The sequence below is a fragment of the Centroberyx gerrardi genome, chromosome 3, assembly GCF_048128805.1.
Source record: "Centroberyx gerrardi isolate f3 chromosome 3, fCenGer3.hap1.cur.20231027, whole genome shotgun sequence".
NCBI classification, from domain to species: Eukaryota; Metazoa; Chordata; class Actinopteri; order Beryciformes; family Berycidae; genus Centroberyx; species Centroberyx gerrardi.
Genome location: NC_135999.1, coordinates 28516915 through 28541276, shown reverse-complemented (window position 1 = coordinate 28541276; position 24362 = coordinate 28516915). Strand labels below are relative to the sequence as shown.

At 43.5% G+C, this 24362-nt stretch overlaps 1 protein-coding gene across 1 annotated transcript; it reads left to right on the top strand.

The window, feature by feature from the left end:
* The first annotated feature begins 1417 nt into the window (after positions 1–1417).
* LOC139929466 (sialoadhesin-like) lies at positions 1418–20758 on the top strand. The gene is made up of 14 exons (XM_078282638.1): positions 1418–1535; positions 1820–1902; positions 10762–11118; positions 11302–11529; positions 11798–12157; positions 12979–13194; positions 13693–13962; positions 15168–15437; positions 15522–15782; positions 17398–17658; positions 18457–18547; positions 18645–18705; positions 19820–20028; positions 20237–20758. The coding sequence occupies exons 2-14, from the start codon at positions 1848–1850 to the stop codon at positions 20316–20318; spliced, it is 2721 nt and encodes a 906-aa protein (XP_078138764.1). The 5' UTR covers positions 1418–1535; positions 1820–1847; the 3' UTR covers positions 20319–20758.
* Positions 20759–24362: the final 3604 nt, after the last annotated feature.

Below are 24362 nucleotides of genomic sequence, written 5' to 3'. Positions count from 1 at the left end.
CAACCAGATGGAATGTCCCGCATTTTGATAAACGGAAGCTTGAAAATTTAAATCTATAAATTTCTATCATATTGTTATTTTCTTTTACCATGCATGCTGCACAGAGAGACGGCGCAGTCCTCCTGTGCTGTCAGGACAGGAGTGAGGAGAGTGAGTTGCTATGGTTACGGGGACGCTCTGTCTCTGCCGCCACCATAATTAATTCAGGACCTATTTTGAGAAGTTCTTAAGTAGGAAAATTAAAGATATTCGTAAGAAATGAGACTGTTACTAAGAAAATATTGAGGAATTGCACTTAAGAGCCTTTAGTGAACACATTCTCACCTAATGGACTGTGTAACCAAAAAAACCAAAAAAAAACCCAACTCTTTATCTGCCTCTATGCACTGCCTCGTAGCACCTATGTCCTGTTGGACCAGAACTTAGCTTTATGGCACTTACTCTCGTTGTTCTCTCCTGACTAGAACCTTGCTTGTGTTGTATTAAAATCTCATGTGTACGTCGCTTTGGATAAAAGCGTCTGCCAAATGGGAAATTAGCCGAAATTAAATTATTGTCAGACGATGATAAAGAATATAACACGTGAACATGTTTCCTACCTTTTATTGAGCAGGCTATTATTCAACTGTCCTGCAATGTGCTGCAAAATCAACATGGCTGTCCTGCAATTTGGTCATTTGGATTTGGTCACCATACACCCAGACCACAACATTTAGGTATATTTCTCTTTTTCTAGCATGGTTGTTATATATTTAGCCATTATTTGCATACAGACAATTCTCTGAAGGTGCCAGCTGTGGTTGATAGGAGATTTGTGATGCAACTGCAAAGCCTCAATTGTTCTCAACAACAGGTTAATGGGACACAGCTGACCCTGCTGGCTTGAAACGACCCGCTCAGCAGCTCAGAAACTGAATTATGCCACCAATTACAAAAAAGGAGTGATTAAAAACATGTCTTTCATTTTCCTTTCTGTCTTAAAATCATCTTTTTTCAGAAGATGTGTTATCATGGCGGATGCATGGGGTGTTTCGTCTGTGGGTGATACAGATAAGGCTCTCTCTCTCTCTCTGTTTTCTATAGATAGATTCTCAACAACAGGTTAATGGAACACAGCTGACCCTGCTGGCTTGAAACGACCCGCTCAGCAGCTCAGAAACTGAATTATGCCACCAATTACAAAAAAGGAGTGATTAAAAACATGTCTTTCATTTTCCTTTCTGTCTTAAAATCGTCTTTTTTCAGAAGATGTGTTATCATGGCGGATGCATGGGGTGTTTCGTCTGTGGGTGATACAGATAAGGCTCTCTCTCTCTCTCTGTTTTCTATAGATACTAGACCGATATTAATCAGTTCATCAGCTTGCAAAACACCAAAACTAGCCATTTCTGCTATTAAACTTGGTGATTTACCGGCATGCTGCTTTCATACATGTTAATGATGTAAAGAGGAAGGAAGCCTGCTCTTTCTTACCAGCTTGTTTCTCTCCTGTCTACAAACTGTGTCAACCACAGAAGAGCACATCCTTCTCCACTGTAAGTTCTATCAGAGAAATTGTGTTTTAATGTTTTGTTTTATGGCTTATTGCTTAGAAATTTAACAGCCATTTGAAAAGTTATCATGCGGGATTTAATATTATTTTGGAGAACCCAACTGCCCAATTGCGTTAATACTTTGTTCAATGACAAGAGTAATGACAGAGTACAGTAGATGGCACATTGCTAAATATTAGTATAGTTGTGTTTTTGATGTGATAACTGATATATTTCTCATGTTATGTATATTAACTCCCTGCTGATGTGTTTTAACGTCTCTGAAGCCTCAACAGAGAGAGGAGAGGACCAGCTATGAGTTTTACAGCGGCAGCAAGTGGATTTGTTGTCTTCCTTCTGTCTGTGCCAGGTATTGTACATTTACATTTTCATTTTAGGCATTTTGCTGGCATACAGAGCAACATACAGAGAGTGTAAGGGTAGAATAAGCTTAAATTCCCAGCTGCCTAGATTGCATTATATTTACTATTCAAAGCATCAATACTAAGGAGTGCAAAGGTGGAAGCCTCACTGCCCTGACCATCAGTCTCTTTGTACAAGATGCAAAAAACAAAAGTAAGGCTCTGTTGTGATGTGATGTATATCTTTACAACTTTACATCATCAGACCTTCTCTTCCATTTCTTTAAAACTGGAGGTTCTTGAGTGTCTGTGTGGTTTGTTTTAGTGTTCAAATCCTAGAATCATCTTTATCTGTCATACAGTGAACATACAGTATCCTGTGTTGTGGTCATGACTGAAGCCCTCAGTTTAAGTCTTCACACAAGCGATGCCTCTCTTTATCCCTGTACCTACAGACTGTCAATTGTAAAGTGTTGTGCACATTAAAGACAGTGTGGGAAATGCTATTTCAGTGCAACTGGAATTGCATTTGACGGTCCAAAAAATTCAAAATGGACTCGTGTTTATTCATCTGAAGTTCATTTCCAAAAGGCTACATGTCCATGTTGAGGAAAAAATGAATCATTCACGAGCTCTAAAATATAGAGAATCCAGCCAGCTGTCAGTGTTATTACTTTCACATTTACAAGTACTACTTTCTTTTAAAAAGTACCGCAATTTGTGTTTTGTTGTTTGTGAGAATATGTGTGACTATTCATGGCAGATATCTCCTCATTTCTCATGGCAGATTTCTCATTTGCCAACTTCAACTTTACTATGTCAACATTATTATTTTTTCATCATACATCTGTACCAAACATCAGTGTGTGCCGTGTGCATTTATGGTTAATACTAATGGGCGTTTGGATCATCTAGGTGTCACATAGTGACTTTGAATACTTTCCCACAGCTCAGTGATCAGCATTTATCTACAGTTTCTTGTCACACAGCAGCAACATGACCACAGTGTCAACAGGGAGGGAACAAACAGAGTGTGAACAAACCAAAGTACAGACTCTATTTTATTTCATGCATCTCGCCCTTCTCATTATTTATGTTCTACCTTTTATCCTGTTCAGTAAAACTGCCTCATGGTCCACTGGTCCAATGCATTCCTGTTCCTTCTCTACACCTCCATACTGTACGACACCCTGCCTCAATCCACATAACAACTAACTGTAGAAAGCATGTGTACATCTTCCACTGTCCTTTGCACTGTAAATTCATAATATGTATGACTGAACATACAGTTTGTCTGTAGACTGCCCTAAGCCTGTGTTCGCCCTGGCTTAACCCAGAGCTGACATTATAAACATCAGAAACTTTATATATATGTATAGCCAATTTCAAAATAGAAGTTACAAAGTGCCCAACAAACAGGAAGTGAAAAGGGGAAAAAAAAAAAAAGTCATGCAAAACAGGTCCCAGTTTTTTACTTCATGAACTGAATACAACAGTGCAGTACTGCTGCTTTACTGCTCCACCCCTGAGAGAAATTGTTTGGAAAATGTATTTTTCTGAATTTCTTTCCCTTTTATCAGCTGTCAGAACATAAAATGATCTGGCAATTGTCTGTTTGGAAGATGTTTGTGTTACATTTAAGACACACTGTAGGCATTTGGCTGACACCTTTAACCCCAGCGACTTCCAATGAGCGCAACAGCAGAAAGCGTTTAAAGGACTAGTTCACCAAAATAATGAATATTCTGTCATGATCTACTCACCCTTGAAACACAGGTGAAGGTTGACAGCACAACTCTGTAGCAGCCTTGTCCAAAACAGCTGAAGTAAAAGGGGATTGTTTCTTTAGAGTTCCAAAAAGGACAAAAAAAAATCGCTCGTGCAACATAATTTGAGGCTTCTGAAGCCAAACAATCGCTCTGTGAGTGCAAAAGATCTATATTTACTCCATTATTTCACTACTGCCGTTGTTTGGGAAAATGTTCTCCCAGACCTTGCATGTTCACGCTCTGCTCAATGAGAACGCACAACCTTCCAGCAGTGTAAACTATTCCGTAATCTATGCCGATTATGAAATTGTAGCTGACGATTATCAATCACACAAATAATCGCGATCAACGATTTAATCACCTTTTTTTTTTAAACAATATTACAGTGTAACGGCTCAGATAAACCGGTGCATTTCTGTTCCATCTGTTCACGTCGGGAGGGTACGCAGCTATTTACTTCAGTGCAGCTGCTCAGCTGACTGTGCACACAGCAAGCTGCCAATCTGGAATGGAGCTGGATCAAAGCAGGCATGGCTTCTATATTTGACAGACTAGGCAGCGGTCTGTTGCATTTTTGAGCCATATAGCCTGACAAGATTTTGCTTATTATAGTAATTTATCATCATGTCAGTAATCAAAATCTAAGATACATAAACCAATGTGACTTAAATGTTGGAGATGAGGTTATGGATAGCCACGGAGAAGCCTTCTCTTTGGTAACACTAAGCCCCCCAAAAAAGTGACATAAGTGCTCCTATATGGTACATTAATATTCCTCATGGTCCTCATGTTTATATATAGGCTAATAAACAGACGGTCGGACATGGTTATATGACAAAACAAAATTAACTAAACAAAATGAATGAAGTAAGGAGAGCGTGGCACGAAGACAGAAGTGTGTTAGACAACCGCGCTATGACAACCTTTAATCACGGCGTGCCCATAATGTTGGGACTTACCCCACAGCACACTCAATATATTTCTGCACAACAAAAATGCCTCCATCCTCACCCGGGGGCTTACATGCTTCCTTCTCAAGCAGAGTAGACTACTGGCAATATTCCACATCGCAATAAACGAACAGTGACCATGTCGGCTGCAGATAAACTGATACAAACATCACTGAAGGAAGCCTAACATGAATATCAGCAACAGATGGGTAAATATGAGACTCAAAAACAACTACACAGGCAAAAAAATATTGTTCAACCATTTTATTTATTTATTTATTTTTTGTTCAACTTTGTCTTAATTCATTTTCATCATTTAGGCTATAGCTGTGTCTTTTGTCCTGTGCACTGCGCATGATATATAATAAACTGCACATAGTCTTTGTGTGGCCTATTATTTAAGGTTTAATAAAAAAAATTGTTTGCATATGTTTTAATTGAACAAAGTAATGTTTTGCACAACAGACCCGCTTGAAAATTTTAAGTAAACAAATCACAGTGGGGAACGACGGCAAGAAAGAAGCGGCAAAAAGTTTTGTGACATCCAATTTGTGACAGCGATTAGGCATAATTCTAGGTTTGTAAGTTGTGAACGGTCATCAGGTCTAATTGGTATGTAAATTTGAGTATCGTCCGCGTAACAGTGAAATTTAATACCATAACTGCGGAAAATTTCACCAAGAGGTAGCATGTAAATGGAGAAATGCAAAGGTCCGAGCACAGAGCCCTGCGGTACGCCAAAGTTAACTTTAGAGTAGTCAGATATAGCATTTTTATGTGAGACACAATGTGTTCTAGCAGATAGGTAGGAATTTAGCCAGGAAAGCGCACAGTCGCGGATGCCAACATAGCTCGCTAGGCGGTTTAAGAGAGTATTATGATCGACTGTATCGAATGCCGCACTCAACTCAAGTAGGATAAGAACAGAAGAAGAGTCGGAATCTGAGGCGAGGAGTAGGTCGTTTACCACTTTTGTGAGAGCAGTCTCAGTGCTATGGAGAGACCTAAAGCCAGATTGAAAGGGTTCGAAGAGACTATTACTCGAGAGGTAGTCAGTTAGTTGGGTAGAAACTATTCTTTCCAAGACTTTAGAGAGGAAGGGGAGATTGGAGATTGGTCTAAAGTTATTAAGAACGTCAGGATCAAGGTTAGATTTTTTGAGCAGAGGTTTAATTATGGCTGATTTGAAGGACGAGGGCACAATGCCAGAGGAGAGAGAGGTGTTAATGATATTGAGTAGGGAGGGGCCTAATATTGGGTGAAGTTCCTTAACCAATTTAGCAGGAAGAGGGTCAGATAAGCTGGTTGTGGATTTAGAACAAAGTACTAATTTAGAGAAGGTGTCTAAGGAGACAGTCTCAAATTGCGAGAGTATGACGGTGGTCTCTATTGCGTCTAATGCACGATTAGGAGTGGGATCAACGCCTTCGGTGGGTAAAGAATTGCTAATCTCATCTCTAATACAGTCAGTTTTGTGATTGAAGAAATTAAGCAAGTCATTTGCAGTAAATGGAGAGCTCGCTACAGGGGAGGGTTTGCGAGTAAGTTTTGCTACCATGTCAAATAGAAACTTTGGGATTATCTTTATTAGTGTTAATAAGATCTGAGTAGTAGGAGGTCCTAGCAGCGGAGAGCGTACGCTTGTAAATCATTAGGCTATTGCTCCAAGCTAGCCGAAAGACCTCAAGTTTGGATGAGCGCCATTTGCATTCTAGCTTTCTACACGCCTGTTTTTGAGCACGAGTTTCATCAGTAAACCAAGGGACGGGTCTTTATCAGTAGGGGCGCAACAGAGTCAAGCGAGTCAATTAGAATGGAGTTAAAGTTATCCGTGAACTCGTCAAGGGAACCGATTCGTTCAGGGAGAGAGGCAAGAGTTTTAGGTAGGAGATCAGCGAGTTTTGTAGTCGTCGAAGTATCAATACGGCGGATGCTGTAGGTATCAACTAGATTAGCATGCCGACAGGGCAGAACAATTTGAAATTTAATGAGATAATGATCTGATAATGCCGGTGGATACGGCAAAACTACTAAGTCTGAGACGTTAATACCACGAGCGAGGACCAGATCAAGAGTATTGCCGTTAGAATGGGTCTTTTCGTGAACCAACTGAGTAAAGCCAAAAGTGTCAATTAGGGACGAAAAAGCTTTGCTAAGTGGATTAGTTTTACGATTTAGATGAATATTTAAATCACCGATAATTAGGATGTTATCCGTACGAATTACAAGGTCAGAGAGGAAATTGGAAAATTCTTCTAGAAAAGATGAATAGGGCCCAGGAGGGCGATAAAGGATAATTAGGTAGAAAGGCAGGATACCAGAGTGGTTGAGGCCCATGCTAACTGGAATGGACGGGCGCATAGTGAGCATCTCACAAGATAAGAGTTTATTACTTAGATCTGGTGAAAGGTTCAGACTCGAATTGAAGATTAGGCCAACGCCCCCACCTTTCTTAGATGTCCGAGCGACATGGGAGTTGGTGAAATTGGAGGGGGAAGCTTCATTTAATGGAAGAACATCATCTGGCTTTAGCCAGGTTTCACATAATCCCATTATGTCAATACTATGTTCTTTAATTAAGTCATTGACCAGCAGGGCTTTGTTAGCGAGTGATCTGATATTAATGAATCCGAGTCGTATGCGCTTTGTGTTGCTAGTAGTTTTGGGACGCTCAGCATTGCGAATAGGTTTAATCTCAATTACGTTACTACTTTTTGTTTCGGGCGGCGGCCGAGGACGACGGGAGGAGAGTTTGTTGTAGAGTCAATGCTGCTGCCAGAAGGGTCGATATGAATAAGGTTATGCTGAGAATGTTTGGCTCTGCGATGGCAAAAGGTGGCACGGCGAGGGCAGGACACAGGCAAGATTGGATACACTAAGCTATCTGAGCTATCAGACTCCAAACCCGCACTAGGTGAAGTCCTGGCAGGCTGTCTAACAACATCCCTTTCCCTTTATAACGAGCTGACGGAGTCTCACTTGTCATTTGTGGCGGGGTGGCGATATAAGCAAACAGAATATAACTAGCCCGACAACGGAATTTCACCCCAGGAAGTATATTGAGGAACCTGGACTAATTCCTCGGTCATACACAGGCTACACAAGTTCGATAAGTAAGACAGAGACGTGATTCCAAAAGAAATGCAAATTTATTGAATAATTAATGACTGGAAGGGTCTGTGGAGAGGATGGGTTAAACACAAATGAAAAATGAATCAAACCTATGTGAAAGGAAGTAACAAAATATTTATTACAATAATTTAATAAATATCTAACAAATGCAATTATTTTACTAAAACACTTCCAGTGCTTACAAAGGGGAGCGTGGGCTGAGGCCAGCAATGGAGAGGCAGACTAACTGAGGGTGTGTCCAGGGGTGCAACCACTTACCTACCACACGTGTATTCACTGCAAAACAGCAATCACAGCAAACAGGTGAAAAACAGTGTCCCAGTGCTCTTTTACCATTACAAGCTTGTGAAGGGAACCGCACCAGGGTGTCTAGCCTCCCCAACCAGCCAGCACTCTGCTCCACTATAGGGAGATAACAGAAAAAATAAATTACTCGAGCAAAATATGAAAAGGTCATTAATAACAAGCCAGTTGGCTCACACTAAAAGTACCAGACACAACTGGCAACAAGATAAAACAAGCAAGTCAACACACATACACAGTAAATACAAAACTATAGAGGCAAAACAGCAGCTGATAGAGACCTACAATACAAGAGACACATTAGTAACAGGTCTATAACACTATAATAACAATTACCTCAGGTATTTATCGTACCCTACTTACCCCTAACTACAGTGACCAGAACCTTGACGAAATGTGCGTTGGCTAAGCAGACTCAGGGTGGTAAGAATCCACGGCACCCAAGGGCAGACAGCAACTACAGCAAATAAGATTGATCAGTTGCAGTACCACTTCACATGTGCTTGGTGCACAAACAGTTGGAAAACATACCTTCACAAATCACAAAATCACAAAACAAGTCACAAATCTCAGCCAGCAGACACCAGTACGACCAGGTAGACAGGAGACTACTACAAACAAAATAAAACTCAGTCATTGAGTACATAAAAAGACCCTTAAACAACCTCATGACTGCATCACCTACCTCAGAGTCACAAAGAGGGGCCAATATGGCAACCAACAGGCAGAGGAAAGGAAAAGCAGCCATGATGCCACAGCTGCCTTAAATACCCTGACAAGCTAATTGGAGGGCTGGACCAGGGAGGAGTCAATCTAATGCTGTGGGGGGGTGTCGAGAACTAAGAGGGAGTACTGGATTAATATTGAAACAAGTGTTCCTACTACACATTCAAATACCTCTTCTCGCTTTATTCAGCAAGCTTCTCTCGTGACTACCAACTAGGTGATTAGCCTAACTGAGCAAGTTCACACTCGATCACCAGGCGCTAGCACTGCCCTTGGTCAGTCGAAACAGGCCCCGCGTTCTTCACCGTAGAACCGAGAGAGTGTTCACTAGTCACCATACTATCGAACACGTTTGCTAGCTGCCCACCATGGTAGCTCACACGTTTGCTAGCTAGTCACCACACTAGCTGGGCATTCAACCCCCGACAAGAAAAGTTTTGTAAAAAAAAACCTTTCAGCTCTTAGTTTTTAGTTACCTAGCTACACCAAGCTACCCTAACTGAACACTTAGCTACTTGTTGTCGGCTAATATGATATCTGCACACCAGCAATATCCCTGGCTGTTTCACCATGGCAGATGCTAAACCACCTGCAAGGTTATGTTCCTGTGGTTGCAAAATCTCCAGAATGGACACCGATGCAGTGTGCCCTGCGTGCCTCGGGCCTCAACATGCCCAAGCAGCCGTAGCTTCTCCGGGCTTGTGCGAGCACTGTGCCCGTTTCACCATGAAAAGCCTCCACCGCAGATTAGCATGCCAAGCTAACCTGTCCAACATGGATCCAATGCTAGGAGCGCATGTTGTGGAGGAATCCGGCATGGAATTTGACGAGTCGACCGCACCAGGCGCTAGCTGGGCCGACCAGCTGGACTCGGCTGGTCCTCTACCGGGGGAAATCGACGATCTCCGCGAGGCCATCCACTCTGATATCCTCGGTGGAGACGCTGACGACTCTGACACCTCCGGTGGGGTGTCGGATAACCTTCTTTCGGAGGAGGACGACGACGACGATAGCCCCCTGTTCGCTCCCTCTGGTCAGGTCTCTCAACTCCTGACACACGGCGCTTTTGGAGGTGATGCTACCGGGGCGCTAGCATCACCTGTGTCTACACAGACACTGGAGCAAAATCTGACTGGCTTGTACAAGGGGGCGTGTTTTATAGTTGGCGACTCTGAGGAAACGGCATAGTAATATGATTCAATTTTTTTACTGTGGTCACACCTCCAAGTACCAAAATCACCATAAATACTAAGAATTTCCACATCCTAGGATACCCCCCCTTTAAAATGCTGCTTGGATATGGAAATGCTGTGTAGTTGAGGCTTTAGCCCAATTATTATTGCTCCAGTGACAAACACACCTCTAAGGAATAACAGACTGCAGTTATAGGCTACGGTCACAGGAAGGATAGGCTATTTGGTGTCGGAAGCATGTGTGCTGGGTTAATATTAGTTTCATCTCTCACTGCAGTGAGTTTTATTTAAAAGCTTCTTAGATTAGTGAAACAATTTGGAAGACAGGTACACACTTGGGTTTATTTATGTGGGTTTATTTATTTAAGAGAAAACAAAAAATAAACCAAAACTGAGGCCATTAATGCAATCAGACGATTATAGAAAACAATCTGCGATATTTCATATAATCGCTATCACGCAATTATATGATCATCGGCACAGCCCTACTATTCAGTTAAATGGAAGCCACAGCACGCAAAAGTAATAAATATTCCCATGCCCCTAGAATGATAATGTATCATCTTACAAGATGCATATTCAGTTCTACTTAGATCGATACATGATGAGGAACTAGGACAGCTGCTGCAGTAGATCAGCACTTTTTACTCTGAGGAGTTTGAAGCTTTTCCCACAAAATGTAGTCCAGGTCTCTAGCAGGTTCACAAACTGCAGCAGCTCCACTACAGATGAAAGTCTGTCCTCTAATGTTTTTATGAATCTGATTCTGGTTTCTGATGTGCTCTGTGTTACAGTGGTACAGGGTCAGGATGACTGGGGAGTGACTTACACTCCTACTAAGATCTGTGCCTTAAAAGGATCAACAGTGGACATACGCTGCACCTACAGATACCCAGCGAACCTAGATCACCTTACTATCACAGCTGAAAAAGCATTATGGTTTACTAAACAGGAGGGTGATGAACCTGTGGATCTGAGGACAGACTCAGAGTATGAAGGTCGTGTGGAGTATCATGGTGATCAGAAGAACTGCAGCCTGAGAATCACAGACCTGAGAGAGACTGACTCAGCTGTGTACAAGTTCAGGTTCATAACAAACCATCCAACTGGGAGCTATACTGGTTCACCTGGAGTCACTTTGACTGTCACAGGTAACATTTTGATCAGATGATTTGTTAATTCAGTTCCAAATATAGTTCAACATCTAGGAAATGCTGATGTTGTGATTGTGTGTGTGTGTGTGTGTGTGTGTGTGTGTGTGTGTGTGTGTGTGTGTGTGTGTGATTGAGTATTTAGTAACCATTGACTTTTCTGTTCTTTGTTCACATATCCAGATCTCCAGGTGCAGTTGACCAGATCAAGAGTCACTCGTCATTCTACCCAGGCAGAGCTGAAGTGTCACAGCAGTTGCCGTCTAGCTGGTCGTCCTTCCTACGTCTGGTACAAGAATGGACAGAAAATTAAGGAAGGAACTTCTTCTTCTTATACAGGCTACTTTGATCCTGGAGACAGTTATTCCTGTGCTGTAAAAGGACAAGATGATTTCCACTCTCCTCCAGTGTGTGAGTTTACTCCACAGTGTGTCACTAACATCATCTGGTTGAGCCTTTTATCTAATGTACTGTACCATGACTGCATGTATTTAATATGGGTGACCCCAGTAGAAATCAAACCCCCCACCCTGTCTGTGTTAGTGCCATGCTCTACCCATTGAGCTATACAGGAACACTGCTGCTGTCAGTTTCCCAACAAGAATACAACCTGCTCTGTATCACTGCAGTAAAAGATGCAATTCTAACAATTCTGTTTAAAAACGGTTTCATCTTTCAGGTGTCCATGATGATCAAAACTGCAACAGAGTGACTTACACCGACAGAAGCATCTGTGCCTTGAAGGGCTCATCAGTGGACATTTCTTGCACATACAACAGTTATCGAGATGGTGTTGAATCAAAATTCTGGTTCAGTCCCAAACATAGTCGTCGATGGCAGGATTCCTCACAACCTGAGGACCTTAGTGGGGACTCAGAGTATGCAGGTCGTGTTCATCAGTTTGAAGCAGAGAGAGGACGCATCACTCTGACAATCACTGACCTGAGAGAGAGCGATTCAGCCGAGCATTGCTTCAAATTCAAAACTCAAAGCTTTGAATGGAAAAGTACTTTACCTGGTACAACTCTGACTGTCACAGGTACTGTTGAACACAAACTGATATATACAACAGCATGGTACATTTAAACTAACTGATGACATCTGGAGAATACCGTTGAATATTGTAAGAACAGTTTAATGTAAAATTGATAGATTATATGATCATCATGAATTTGTGTTCATCCCCATTCAGAGATTAATTGGATGATCCATTTACTTACTAATACTCCACAGTATTTAACATCTAGGAATTGTAACTGCTATTTTGACTGTGCGTGCGTGTGTGTGTGTGTGATTGGTAACCAGGTCTACAATTTCCTAATAATTTCCTAGAAAGGAACTGTTAATTTCTTAGGAAGTTTCCTGGAAAGAACCATGAAATGATGTAGTGGTTATATAGGAAATGTAAGGAGCAGTCTGGTGAGTCGATAAGATACTGTCAATTTCTAAAAGAAGTTCCTGGAAAGAACTGCAAAACTATAAACTGTTTATTGGAAAAATAATAGGTAGAGGTCAATTATCAGAAGTCATTATTCATAGAATTATATAATATAGTTATTTGTTGAATTCTTAATTTTAGTTCATTTCTAATTTTCTATATAACTACTACATAATTTCATGGTCCTGTCTGGGAAACAACAGAAGAAATTGGAGGAACTTACCATCTACCATTGAACTCCTTCTATATTTTCCTTATAATTAGAACATCATTTCATGGTTCTTTCCAGGAAACTTCCTAAGAAATTAACAGTTCCTCTCTAGGAAATTATTAGGAAATTGCGGACCCGGAAAATGAAGTGTTACCGTGTGATTGAGTATTTAGTCTCCAATGACATTTCTGTTCCTTGTTCACATATCCAGATCTCCAGGTGCAGGTGACCAAATTATCAGTCAATCGTTATTCTACCTGGGCAGAGCTGAAGTGTCACAGCAGTTGTCGTCTAGCTGGTCGTCCTTCCTACGTCTGGTACAAGAATGGACAGAAAATTTGGGGAGTATCTTCTTCTTATACAGGCTACTTTGATCCTGGAGACAGTTATTCCTGTGCTGTAAACGGATATGAGGCTTCCCCAGTGTGTGAGTTTACTCCACAGTTTGTCACTGACATAACACCATCTGGTGGAGCTTTTTACCTAATGTACTGTACCATGACTGCATGTATTTAGGTTAGGCTATGTAGAATAGGTATGCTGTTATGTCTTGCTTTAATCTGCTTTTGTGTGTCTTGTGTTTTCCCTGATGTTTGTCCTATATCATTCTGTTCTATGGTTGATTCTTGATCAGTTATATGTTTTTAGGCTCATTTTCTGTAAAGTCCTTTGAGACATGCATGTGATAAAGGACCATATAAATAAATAAACTTGAACTGGATTTAATATGGGTGTGACCCCAGTGGGAATCCCCCCCTCCCCCCCTCAGTTTATCTTTCTGAATATTTACCTATCAGCTTCATTCCCAAGCCTGCTTCTCTAACCTTCAGGATCCTGCCATCCCACAGCTAACCATTTAAATAAGTTCCATGATAAAACATGTCCTCATCTTAAAGTTAATGTATGTTAATATCATATATTCCAGATTCTCCGAAGGTTCCCTCAGTGTTGGTGGATCACTCTGGTGAAACAGTGGAGGGCAGTTCAGTGACTCTGACCTGCAGCAGTGATGCCAACCCAGCAGCTACTTACACCTGGTACAAGGAGAATGGAAATCCAGACCATAAACCTTTGAAAACAGGACCACAGCTTGACTTTATTTCCATCCAGTCCTCTGACTCTGGAGAGTATTACTGTGCAGCTGAGAATGAGTTGGGGGGAAAGAGATCTGCCTCCATCTCTATTAATGTGAAATGTGAGTGAAATACAACTCGTGTTTGTATGATTATACAATGTAGTTTAGTAGTAGTTTAGTTTTTATTTATGAAGGGTTTTGCTAAGCAGACATGCTCTTTTTCAGCACTGCCCTGCTTCACATTTCATATTTTCACAACGGAAAGACTTCTATGGAACCGGCAGGCCTGAGACTTTTAAAATCTTTTTATATCTGCGTTGCTTGACTCACCATTGGCCCAAAGTCGACTCCCGCTACTCCAGATTGCCAATCCGCCCCTGACTGTTGCTCACAGAGAAGCTCCACTGGAGATTCAAACCAGAGATCTTCTTGTCACAAGCCTACTTCTCTACCCTAACTACTATTAAAAGATAAGTTCGGTGATTTTGGATCGATATATAATTTCTCTCTTACATACCTGTAGTACTTAGACCTGCAGACAATATTGGCTCCAGAGTCAGCTGTCGGTTGAAGCAGCTCCGTTGCCTCTTGCTGCTAACAATGAGTCCAAACTGTTTGTCAAAATATCTCCAAAAAGCCATTTGTAGACTCCACAGTGGAGTTGAGAATGAACAGAAAAGTTGCAAAGTAGATTAATTAAAATTAGCTCTGATTTCAAGACACAATTCTGCCATTACACACAGTTTCACTAATCAGGAAATCTCAGAAGTATTTTTCTCTGCTGCAGCACCCACTGCTGTGGGGTGAAAGAACGTTACTGATGGAGTGATGGGGGGAAATAGATCTGACTCCATCTCTATTAATGTGAAATGTGAGTGAAACTACTGTGAAAGCAACAAACATCTTAAATCTGTCAACTCTTGTATTCTTTATTAACCAGGGAAAGGTTTTTCTGAGCATGTATGTTTTTTCAGCTCTGCTCTGCTTCACTTTCACAACTGGGAGCTGCCCAGTACAACCACAGTGTGTGACTGTAGTTCACTGAGCAGCTCCACTGCAGCACTTGGAGATGAAGTGCCTTGCTCAAGGACACAGTGACAGCAGATGTTGAGGGACAGGAGACCATTACTTATTCACTGTTACCAACAAGATTTAGCTGTTCTGGGGATTCAAACCATCAGACTTCCAGTCACAAGCTCACTTCCAAGCTTTCAGATGCTGCCACCCACATAATTATTTACTACTTATTGTTTAAATACAGTATGTGCCATTGTTAAAACACATCGTCATTTTATAGTTAATCCATGTTAATCCATGTCCTCCAGATGGTCCCAAGAACACTTCAGTGTTGGTGAGTCCCTCTGATGAAACAGTGGAGGGCAGTTCAGTGACTCTGACCTGCAGCAGTGATGCCAACCCAGCAGCTACTTACACCTGGTACAAGAAGAATGAAAATCTAGCCCAAGAACCTTTGAAAACAGGACCACAGCTTGAATTTGTTTCCATCCAGTCCTCTGACTCTGGAGAGTATTACTGTGCAGCTGAGAATTTGTTGGGGGGAAACAGATCTGACCCCATCTCTCTTAATGTGAAATGTGAGTGAAACTGCTGTAAAAGCAACACACATCTTAAATCTGTCAACTCTTTTTTAACCATCCATGTTAATCCATGTCCTCCAGATGGTCCCAAGAACACTTCAGTGTTGGTGCGTCCCTCTGGTGAAACAGTGGAGGGCAGTTCAGTGACTCTGACCTGCAGCAGTGATGCCAACCCAGCAGCTACTTACACCTGGTACAAGGAGAACCGAACACTGCATCAAGGACCAGAGGAAAGTTACAGTTTCACCTCCATCAGCTCTGAGGACAGCGGGACGTACCACTGTCAATCTGAGAATCAATATGGACAGTTCAACTCTTCCTCTCTATTCATAGATGTCCAATGTAAGTAGAAAACATTAGCAAATCTCTTAGGCCGACAATGACTTTACAAGAACATTATGACACTCTAGTCATGCAAACCCCCTGAGAACAGGGAGCTATCAATAGTTAGAGCACTAACTTACTTAATAACTTCCACCCTATATCCCTTCCCCTCCTCGACAAAATAATTGCAGGTATGAAACCCACTTCCAGCTGCCTTGACTTCATCCCAGCTATAGGCTCTTGAAGGAGGCTTCATCAATTACTGACCTTTTTGAACAAAAACAATATATTTGAAAAATTCCAATCTGGTTTTCGAGCACACTACAGAATCAGCCCCGTTGAAGGTAACAAATGATCTCATCCTTGCAGCGGATGCAGGTAATTGCTCTATTCTCATGCTCTTAGATCTCAGTGCAGCCTTCGATACTATTGATCACACAATCCTTATCGACTGCTTGCGGTAGTGGGTAGGCATCTCTGGGTCAGCTCTCAATTGTTGTTGTTTCTCGGTCTCTGTAGGCAACTCATTCTCCACCCCTGCCTATACTCCTTGTGGGGTTCCTCAGGGCTCAATCTTAGGCCCCCTCTTGTTTTCTCTGTACATGCTTCCACTAGGTCAAATTATTCAGAAATACAACATATCTTTTCATTGTTATGCTGACGATTCACAGCTCTACCTTCTGCTCAAACCTGATAACCAGGCTGAGCTACATACACTGTTTGAATGCCTAGAGGACATTCAATCCTAGAAGGCACAGAACTTCCTCCAACTGAATGAAAATAAGACTGAGGTCTTATTGTTTGCCCCCCCTGCCTCCACTAATACCATTACCCAGAGCCTGGATCAGTTATCCAGGTATGTTAAACCACATGCCAAAAACCTAGGGGTGATACTTGATGGCGCTTTGAACTTTGATAAACAGATCAGCTCAGTTGTGAAATCTAGCTTCTTCCAACTCAGGGTTATTTCCAAAATCAGGCCTTTTCTGTCCTTCTCAGACCTGGAAAAACTAATTCATGCATTAATATCCTCCTGACTTGACTATTGGAACTCCCTGTATTTTGGTATTAATCAGACTTCTATCTCCCGTTTAAAAATTGGACAGAACGCTACGGCTAGATTGCTGTCCAGACGTAAAAAAAGAGACCACACCAATCCTGGCTTCACTACACTGGCTCCCTGTCCATTTCAGAATTCAATTCAAAATCCTCCTGTTTGTTTTTAAAGCGTTGCATGGTCTCACCCCTGGCTACATTTCTGAACTCCTGACCCCCCACACCACTGTTAGGCCTTTGGTACACACTTGTTTTGTTTTTAAATTGCTGTCCTACTATAAAATGAGGAAAACTCTGTCTGTCTGCATCCATTTTCCACTGGCATAGGCAGGGACTGACGAAGCTGAGTTGTGGCACGTGCATCCCCGGGTATGGACTATAGTATAAATAAACTTGAACTTGAACTTGAACCTGAAAAGCTCAAGCACGCTTGTTCAGAAATAACAGCCCTCAGCAGACATTCATTGGCTAACCATAATTGAGATTTCTACGAAACCGTGTAATAAGCTAACATATATTACTCACAATACAAATTTCTATGACTATGAATTGTGTCTCTATACATATTGTCCTCCAGATTCTCCGAAGGTTCCCTCAGTGTTGGTGAGTTCCTCTGGTGAAATAGTGGAGGGCAGTTCAGTGAATCTGACCTGCAGCAGTGATGCCAACCCAGCAGCTACTTACACCTGGTACAAGGAGAATGAATCCTCACCGAAAGCATCAGGACAGACCTTCACCATCACTGACATCAGACCTGAACACAGTGGGAATTATTACTGTGAAGCCCATAACAGAAGAGGACATAATAACTCCACCTTACAGTTGACTGTTGTGGCAGGTACACGTCCGTTCTGTACCAGAGGTCATCCATGTCGTAACACACCATCTAATGTAATGCAAAATATGTCATGGGCTGCCAGGGCTGTGCACTGCCTAAACAGGGCATACCATAATTCCTCTAAGCACTGTGCATTCCAAAAAGTGTTACACACGAACGAATGAACAAGCAAACAAATCAATGAATGAGAGCGCACACAGAGCCCAGCTCTTATAGAAGCGTTCCCCCGAGCATCAATAATACACTGATTCATTTAGCACACAACATGACACAGAGGCTTTCCATGTCTGGCGCCATCATCAGGTATACTAGAGAATTGGCTGTGTGCAAATAATGTTAATCTTATAACTAGGCAAGAAAAAGACAGATAACTGAAAAAAAGTGTTGTGATGTGAGTGTAGGTCAATTCAGTAGGCCTAATAACCAAAAGTGAATTGAGGTTTGTTTCCAAATTTAGGTTACTATGACTCAATAAACTGTCTTCAACTGTCACTTAAAATTTCACATTTACATGAAATAGTAATTTCATATAAGAACACAGTTTACATGCAGTAAATGTGTTTTTAGAATGCTATTTGTGTATTAGGAGGGCCATAATTCTGAATTATCTGAAAAAATACCTTTAGTGGTGAGTATGATATGACCCAGTTACTCATTAAGAGACAGACTTGAGAGATTTTTTATCAGCAAATATATTGTATATTGTTGTTTTTTTGTCAGATTATCAGTCAGTAATGGACCTTAACATCCTGTAATCCCCTTATTAATTGCCTATATTTTCATCTGATCTCTTCCCAGCCCCATGGAAAACAACAGCTGCTGCAGTAACTACTACTCTTCTCCTGGTTATCATATTCCTCATAGGCCTATTTGTCCTCCTATGGATTAGGTGAGCAATTCTGTTTCACTGTGGTTATGTTCTCTTAGACATTTAAAATTCAGTAATTTGTTCAGTAATTCAGTTGTTCGTTCATTCTCCTAACCAGAAGGAAGAGGGCCTCCAAACAACCATCTGGACCTGGACAAAGACCAGACAACGGGCTGCAGGTGAGGAAGAGGAATTAAATTAAAGTTCAGTGCAAAAGAAAACCACTTTTCTCATGCAGTCTGTCTCCCATGAGTCACTCCCTGTCTTCCAGTAGGCTACAACTTGGAAGCTCATCTGAGTTTCACTTCATGTCTCTCTTTCCTCTACCTTCTTCACGCAAATAAATCCTCCTCTCCCCATCACCCTCTCTTCTATCTTCCTCCTCTTGCACTCAATCAACTTCCTCTCTTGTTTATTAAAAACTTTTCTACCTTTTCTCCCTGCCTTGTGTTCCTTTACCTAGCTCTTCTCTGTCATAAATTTGCATCTTATTGAGACAGGAATATTTGTTTCATGATCAGCGTGGGCAGTGTAGCTTTGACCCTTTCAATCCCGGTTGCTTGTCATGTTGGTGAATTTAAAAAGTGTATTGTACTGATGCATTAAATTGTATTTGGTCTGAATAAGAAAGTCAGCTAAACGTCTAAAATATAATAGAAATGTCTGCGGTGGGGGGGGGGGGGTGAGGTTCACCAATCAAATTGAAGAACACAGACAGTTCCATCCACAATAATGTTACTACTTTGAACAGAAAGGCCTCACCGATAGAGCGACCAGGAAAATTTATTTTACAATTACAATTTGCCATTTGGCAGACGCTTTTATCCAAATCAACGTACACATGAGATTTTAATACAACACAAGCAAGGATCTAGTCAGGAGAGAGAACAACGAGAGTAAGTGCCATAAAGCTAAGTTCTGGTCCAACAGGACATAGGTGCTACGAGGCAGTGCATAGAGGCAGATAAAGATTTTTTTTTTTTTTTTTTTTTTTTTTTTGTAATTACACAGTCCATCAGGTAAGAAGGTGTTCGCGAAAGAGCTTTGGTAACTCATTCCACCACCGAGGAACCACAGAAGAAGAGTCTGGCTAGAGACTTGGGGCCTTGTTGTGGTGGCAGCACCAGGCGCCGCTCCTTGGCAGAGCGATTTCTTCCTACACCGTCACCCGCCCCCAGCCCCTCCCATCCTCTTGTATTTTATTTTTCCCTAAATTATATCAAATCGAGTCAAATCGAAAGCGAGTTTTCTAAAATGTAAGGTAACCTTGTCTGTGTGATGTCTACCCATCAGCTAAACCAGGGTCATGTGTGTGACACGTCAGCTGCAGCACAGACACAACCGACAGACCGGCAGGACGACCTTGACTACGCCACCGTCCACTTCTCTAAGACACAGACAGATCCTCTCTACTCCAACTTCAGGCCTCAGAGAAGAGAGGAGGAGGAGGAGACTGTCCAGTATGCTGCTGTCAACTTCAAAAGACCCCAAACTGATCCTGGGTGAGCCGGCCTTCACATTACAGCTGAATGAACCAACAAATTGGCTCACTGTCCTTGCTATGAGATTAAAAATGCATGAGTTTTAAACAATGTCCAAGATTTTTATAGATTATAACCATTTTATTACCGTTGTATTGCAATGTTCTGTTTGTTTGAACCCGTTTCTTCTTATCTTCAGAATGCACTCATTTATTTTTTTCCCTCTCAGAACCAGAAGCCAGGAAGCTGATGAGGATCCATCTGAGCTGTACAGCACAGTCCAAAAACCCTACGCAAACCCCAGATTCTGAACACAGCACGACTCTCTGGTCTATTATTAAGACATGGTGTTATTCAATCTTTATTTAAGCAGGTAGCCACATTGAGATTTAAATTCTGTTTCTCAGGAGAGACCTGACCAAGAAGGCAGCATCATGACAACCATAAAAGTTAAACATATAAACATACAACAATGTACATATGTAAAGCTCTTGAGTGAAACCACTTAGCTTCATGTTTTTTTGCTCCTGCTTACTCAACACAGGTCAGCTCTATAAAGCATGTACCTGTTTCCAAAACCTAACTTCACTTGAAGCAAAGGAATCAAATTATGCAAAGTATTTATGAGTTACTGCCATAGATTGTAAATATATTAACACTTCACTGTGTGTAGTTTATGTATATTGTTGAGATGAAATATTGTCACTTGTTTATGTGACATATTTTTCAGAAGCCTATTTCATTAAGTAGTAATAAAGACTCAAGAAAAAATATATATTTTGCTTATTTCTCACTGACTCCCTGCTCTTTGTCACTCAAAGTATGTAGTAGTATAAAATAAACACTAAAATCAATAAGGTGTGAATTAGGATCAGGTTGATAGATTCCTGATGACATATCTTGGCAATATTGGCGAGATATATTTTATTAAAGGGTCTGTGTGTAATTTCTGGTCCAGTGCTGCCCTCTGTCGTTCAGCGTTGTCATGACAACAACACTCCGCCCTCCGTAGAGCGAGATCGTCATCAGCATGGTGGGCAGGTTGGACTGTTTCAGAATCAACAACAATGAACGTTCTATCATTAGGGTGACCAAATGTCCCGATATGTGCGGGACAATGAGGGAATGTCCCGCAACCAGATGGAATGTCCCGCATTTTGATAAACGGAAGCTTGAAAATCTATAAATTAAATCTATAAATTTCTATCATATTGTTATTTTCTTTTACCATGCATGCTGCACAGAGAGACAGCACAGTCCTCCTGTGCTGTCAGGACAGGAGTGAGGAGAGTGAGTTGCTATGGTTACGGGGACGCTCTGTCTCTGCCGCTCTGAAACTGTCGCACAATGGAACTACCACTACTAGGCCTATACTGCTGCACGTTCCCTGGAGCCCCTGGTAAAGCTCTTACTGTGGACTTTGACAAAGGCCTACAACCCTATAAGATAAGATAGGATACGATAGCATTAATGCCCTTGGGGAAATTCAGGAAAAGTAGCTGGTGAAGCTACTTCTATTAGTTTTTTGGATTTTATTCTAGTTATTTTTGATAGTTTAGACTCGGTGGCGGGTTTGCGTCTCTTCATACCAACCACCAGCTCTTCAACAAACCGCCATCGCTAACCACCAGAACACTCCTTTAGAGCGCCTGGCAGGTTGGCTTCAGCGAGACGCGAACCGCACCTCAATCGCGACCGCCAGACCACCTTTTGTAGGCTCCTGGCTGGCAGGCTAGCTTCAGCGGGAGGCAAACCGCATCTGTTCGTACCAACCACCAGCTCTTCAACGAACCGCCATCGCTAACCGCCAGACCGCACCTTTGGAGCGGCTGGCAGGTTGTTATATATTTAGCCATTATTTGCATAGAGACAACTCTCTGGTGGACCTTCATGATGGTGCCAGCTGTGGCTGATAGGAGCTTTGTGATGCAACTGCAAAGCCTCAATTGTTCTTAACAACAGGCTAACGGAAAAAAAACACAAAACCCCCCCCCCCAAAAAAAACAGGCTAATGGGACACAGCTAACCCTGCTGGTTTGAAACGACCTGCTCAGCAGCTCAGAAACTGAATTATGCCACCAACTACAAAGTGATTAAAAACATCTTTCATTTTCCTTTCTGTCTTAAAATCGTCTTTTTTCAGAAGATGTGTTATCATGGCGGATGCATGGGGTGTTTCTTCTGTGGGTGATACAGATAAGGCTCTCTCTCTCTTTTCTATAGATGCTAGTGTAGAAGTGGCAGGAATGTGGAGACGGACAACTTCTCTCGTTGACTACACCAACTCGTGCAACACTACGTCGAGCTGACGTCACTCAGAAAACCAGACTTTCTTAAAGGGACCGTGTCTCCTTAACCCTGAGAAGCACACAATATAACTGCGTGTGTTAAACATGCCCAAACCACAGATTATGGTGAATAATGTCAATAGAGTCCGCCACATACGTCCCCCCAGAATTCACCATAACAGAGAAAGTCAACGTGGAGGGGGACGGATGGCCCGGCCACAACGGCTCCGCAGAACGGGAGTGGGGGCCGGGGCGCCCGCAGGAGGAGCCTTGGGGACCCTGCGGCGGCGTGGGGGCAGGGTGGGGGGTGGAGGCAAGGCAGGGGGGCGCCCCCACCGCAGGGGTAGGGCCAGGCCAACAGGTCGGTCCAAGTCCAGGTGAGCTGGTTTGAGGCGGTCCACAGAAACGTGCTCCGGCTTGCCGCCGACATCCACCACAAAGTGCTTGTCCCCGGTCTCCAGGACGCGGAACGGGCCGTCGTAAGGAGGTTGCAGGGGCCCACGGTGGGCGTCGTGGCGGATGAAAACGTACCCTGCCGACTGCAGACTTGTGGGGACATGAGACCGTGGGAGGCCGTGATGCGAAGCGGGGACCGGTGCGAAAACACTGGCGTTGTCCCGGAGCGTGGCCCGGACCACGGTTCGGCCACCTTAGCCATGGCGAACGTCAGCAGTTTGTGGTCCACAAACGGCGGGAACTGGCAGCCCTCCAGCAGGAAGCTGAAATGTCGAATGGCGAGGAAGAGGCCGAGGAGCTCCCAATCGAAGGTGCTGTACTTCCGTTCACTGGGGCGTAACTTGCGGCTGAAGAAAGCGAGCGGTTGCCAGGCACCGCCCACCCGCTGCTCGTGCACCACGCCGATGGCATAATCTGAAGCGTCCGTGGTGATGGCGATCGGGGCCGTGGGTGACAGGTGCGCCAGCATTGCGGCATTAGCCAGAGCAGTCTTAGTGTCCGTAAACGCCTTGTCCCTCTCCGCGGACCAGTCCACCGCGTGTTTGGGGGCCTTGCCTTTCAGAGCCTCGTACAGGGGTCGCATGAGTTGAGCAGCTTGGGGGATAAAGCGGTGGTAAAAGTTCACCATGCCGAGGAACTCCTACAGGGGCTTGATCGTGAGCGGGCGCGAGAAGTTCGTGATGGCGTCCACCTTCGACGGGAGGGGGACTGCCCCGTTTTTGGTGATGCGGTGACCAAGGAAGTCGATGGTGGTCAGCCCGAACTGGCACTTGGCTGGGTTGACGATCAGCCCGTGCTGGCTGAGCCACTCGAAGAGAGTCCGAAGGTGGGACAGGTGTTCCGCTTTGGAGGTGCTGGCGACGAGGATGTCGTCCAGATAGACGAAAAGGAAAGGCAGGTCCCGTAGCACCGAGTCCATGAGGCGCTCGAAGGTCTGTGCGGCGTTCTTAAGGCTGAACGGCATGCACAGGAACTTGAACAGTCCGAATGGGGTGATCACCGCCGTTTTGGGGATGTCCAGCGGGTGGACGAGCACCTGGTGGTATCCACGAACGAGGTCCACTTTGGAAAAGATGACTTTCCCCGCCAGGTGGGCGGAAAAGTCCTGGATGTGCGGAACCGGGTAGCGGTCCGGCGTCGACACGTTGTTGAGACGGCGGTAATCGCTGCATGGGCGCTACCCGCCGTTGGGCTTCGGGGCGATGTGGAGGGGTGAAGCCCACGGGCTGTTGGAACGGCGAATGATGCCGAGGCGCTCTATAGTCTCGAACTTCGTCCTGGCGATGGCGAGCTTGGCCGGGTCGAGGCGCCGGGCCCGGGCATAGACCGGGGGGGCGGTGGTGGCGATGTGGTGTTCCACCCCGTGCTTGGCAGTGGATGACGAGAAGATGGGGTGCGTGAGGTCCGGGAACTCGGCGAGAAGACGGAGAAACTCGTCCGCGGCGGAGAGCATGCTAGACAGTCTGATAGACAGATGGGGCTGCCGTTAGCGGCTTCCATGGGGGGGCCGTGTCCGCCAGCCAGGATGTCCACTCCCGATGCGGGCAGGACACTCCTCTGCGTGCCCGTGTCGCACAGGACACGCCGTCCAGAGATGGTGTCCTGGATGAA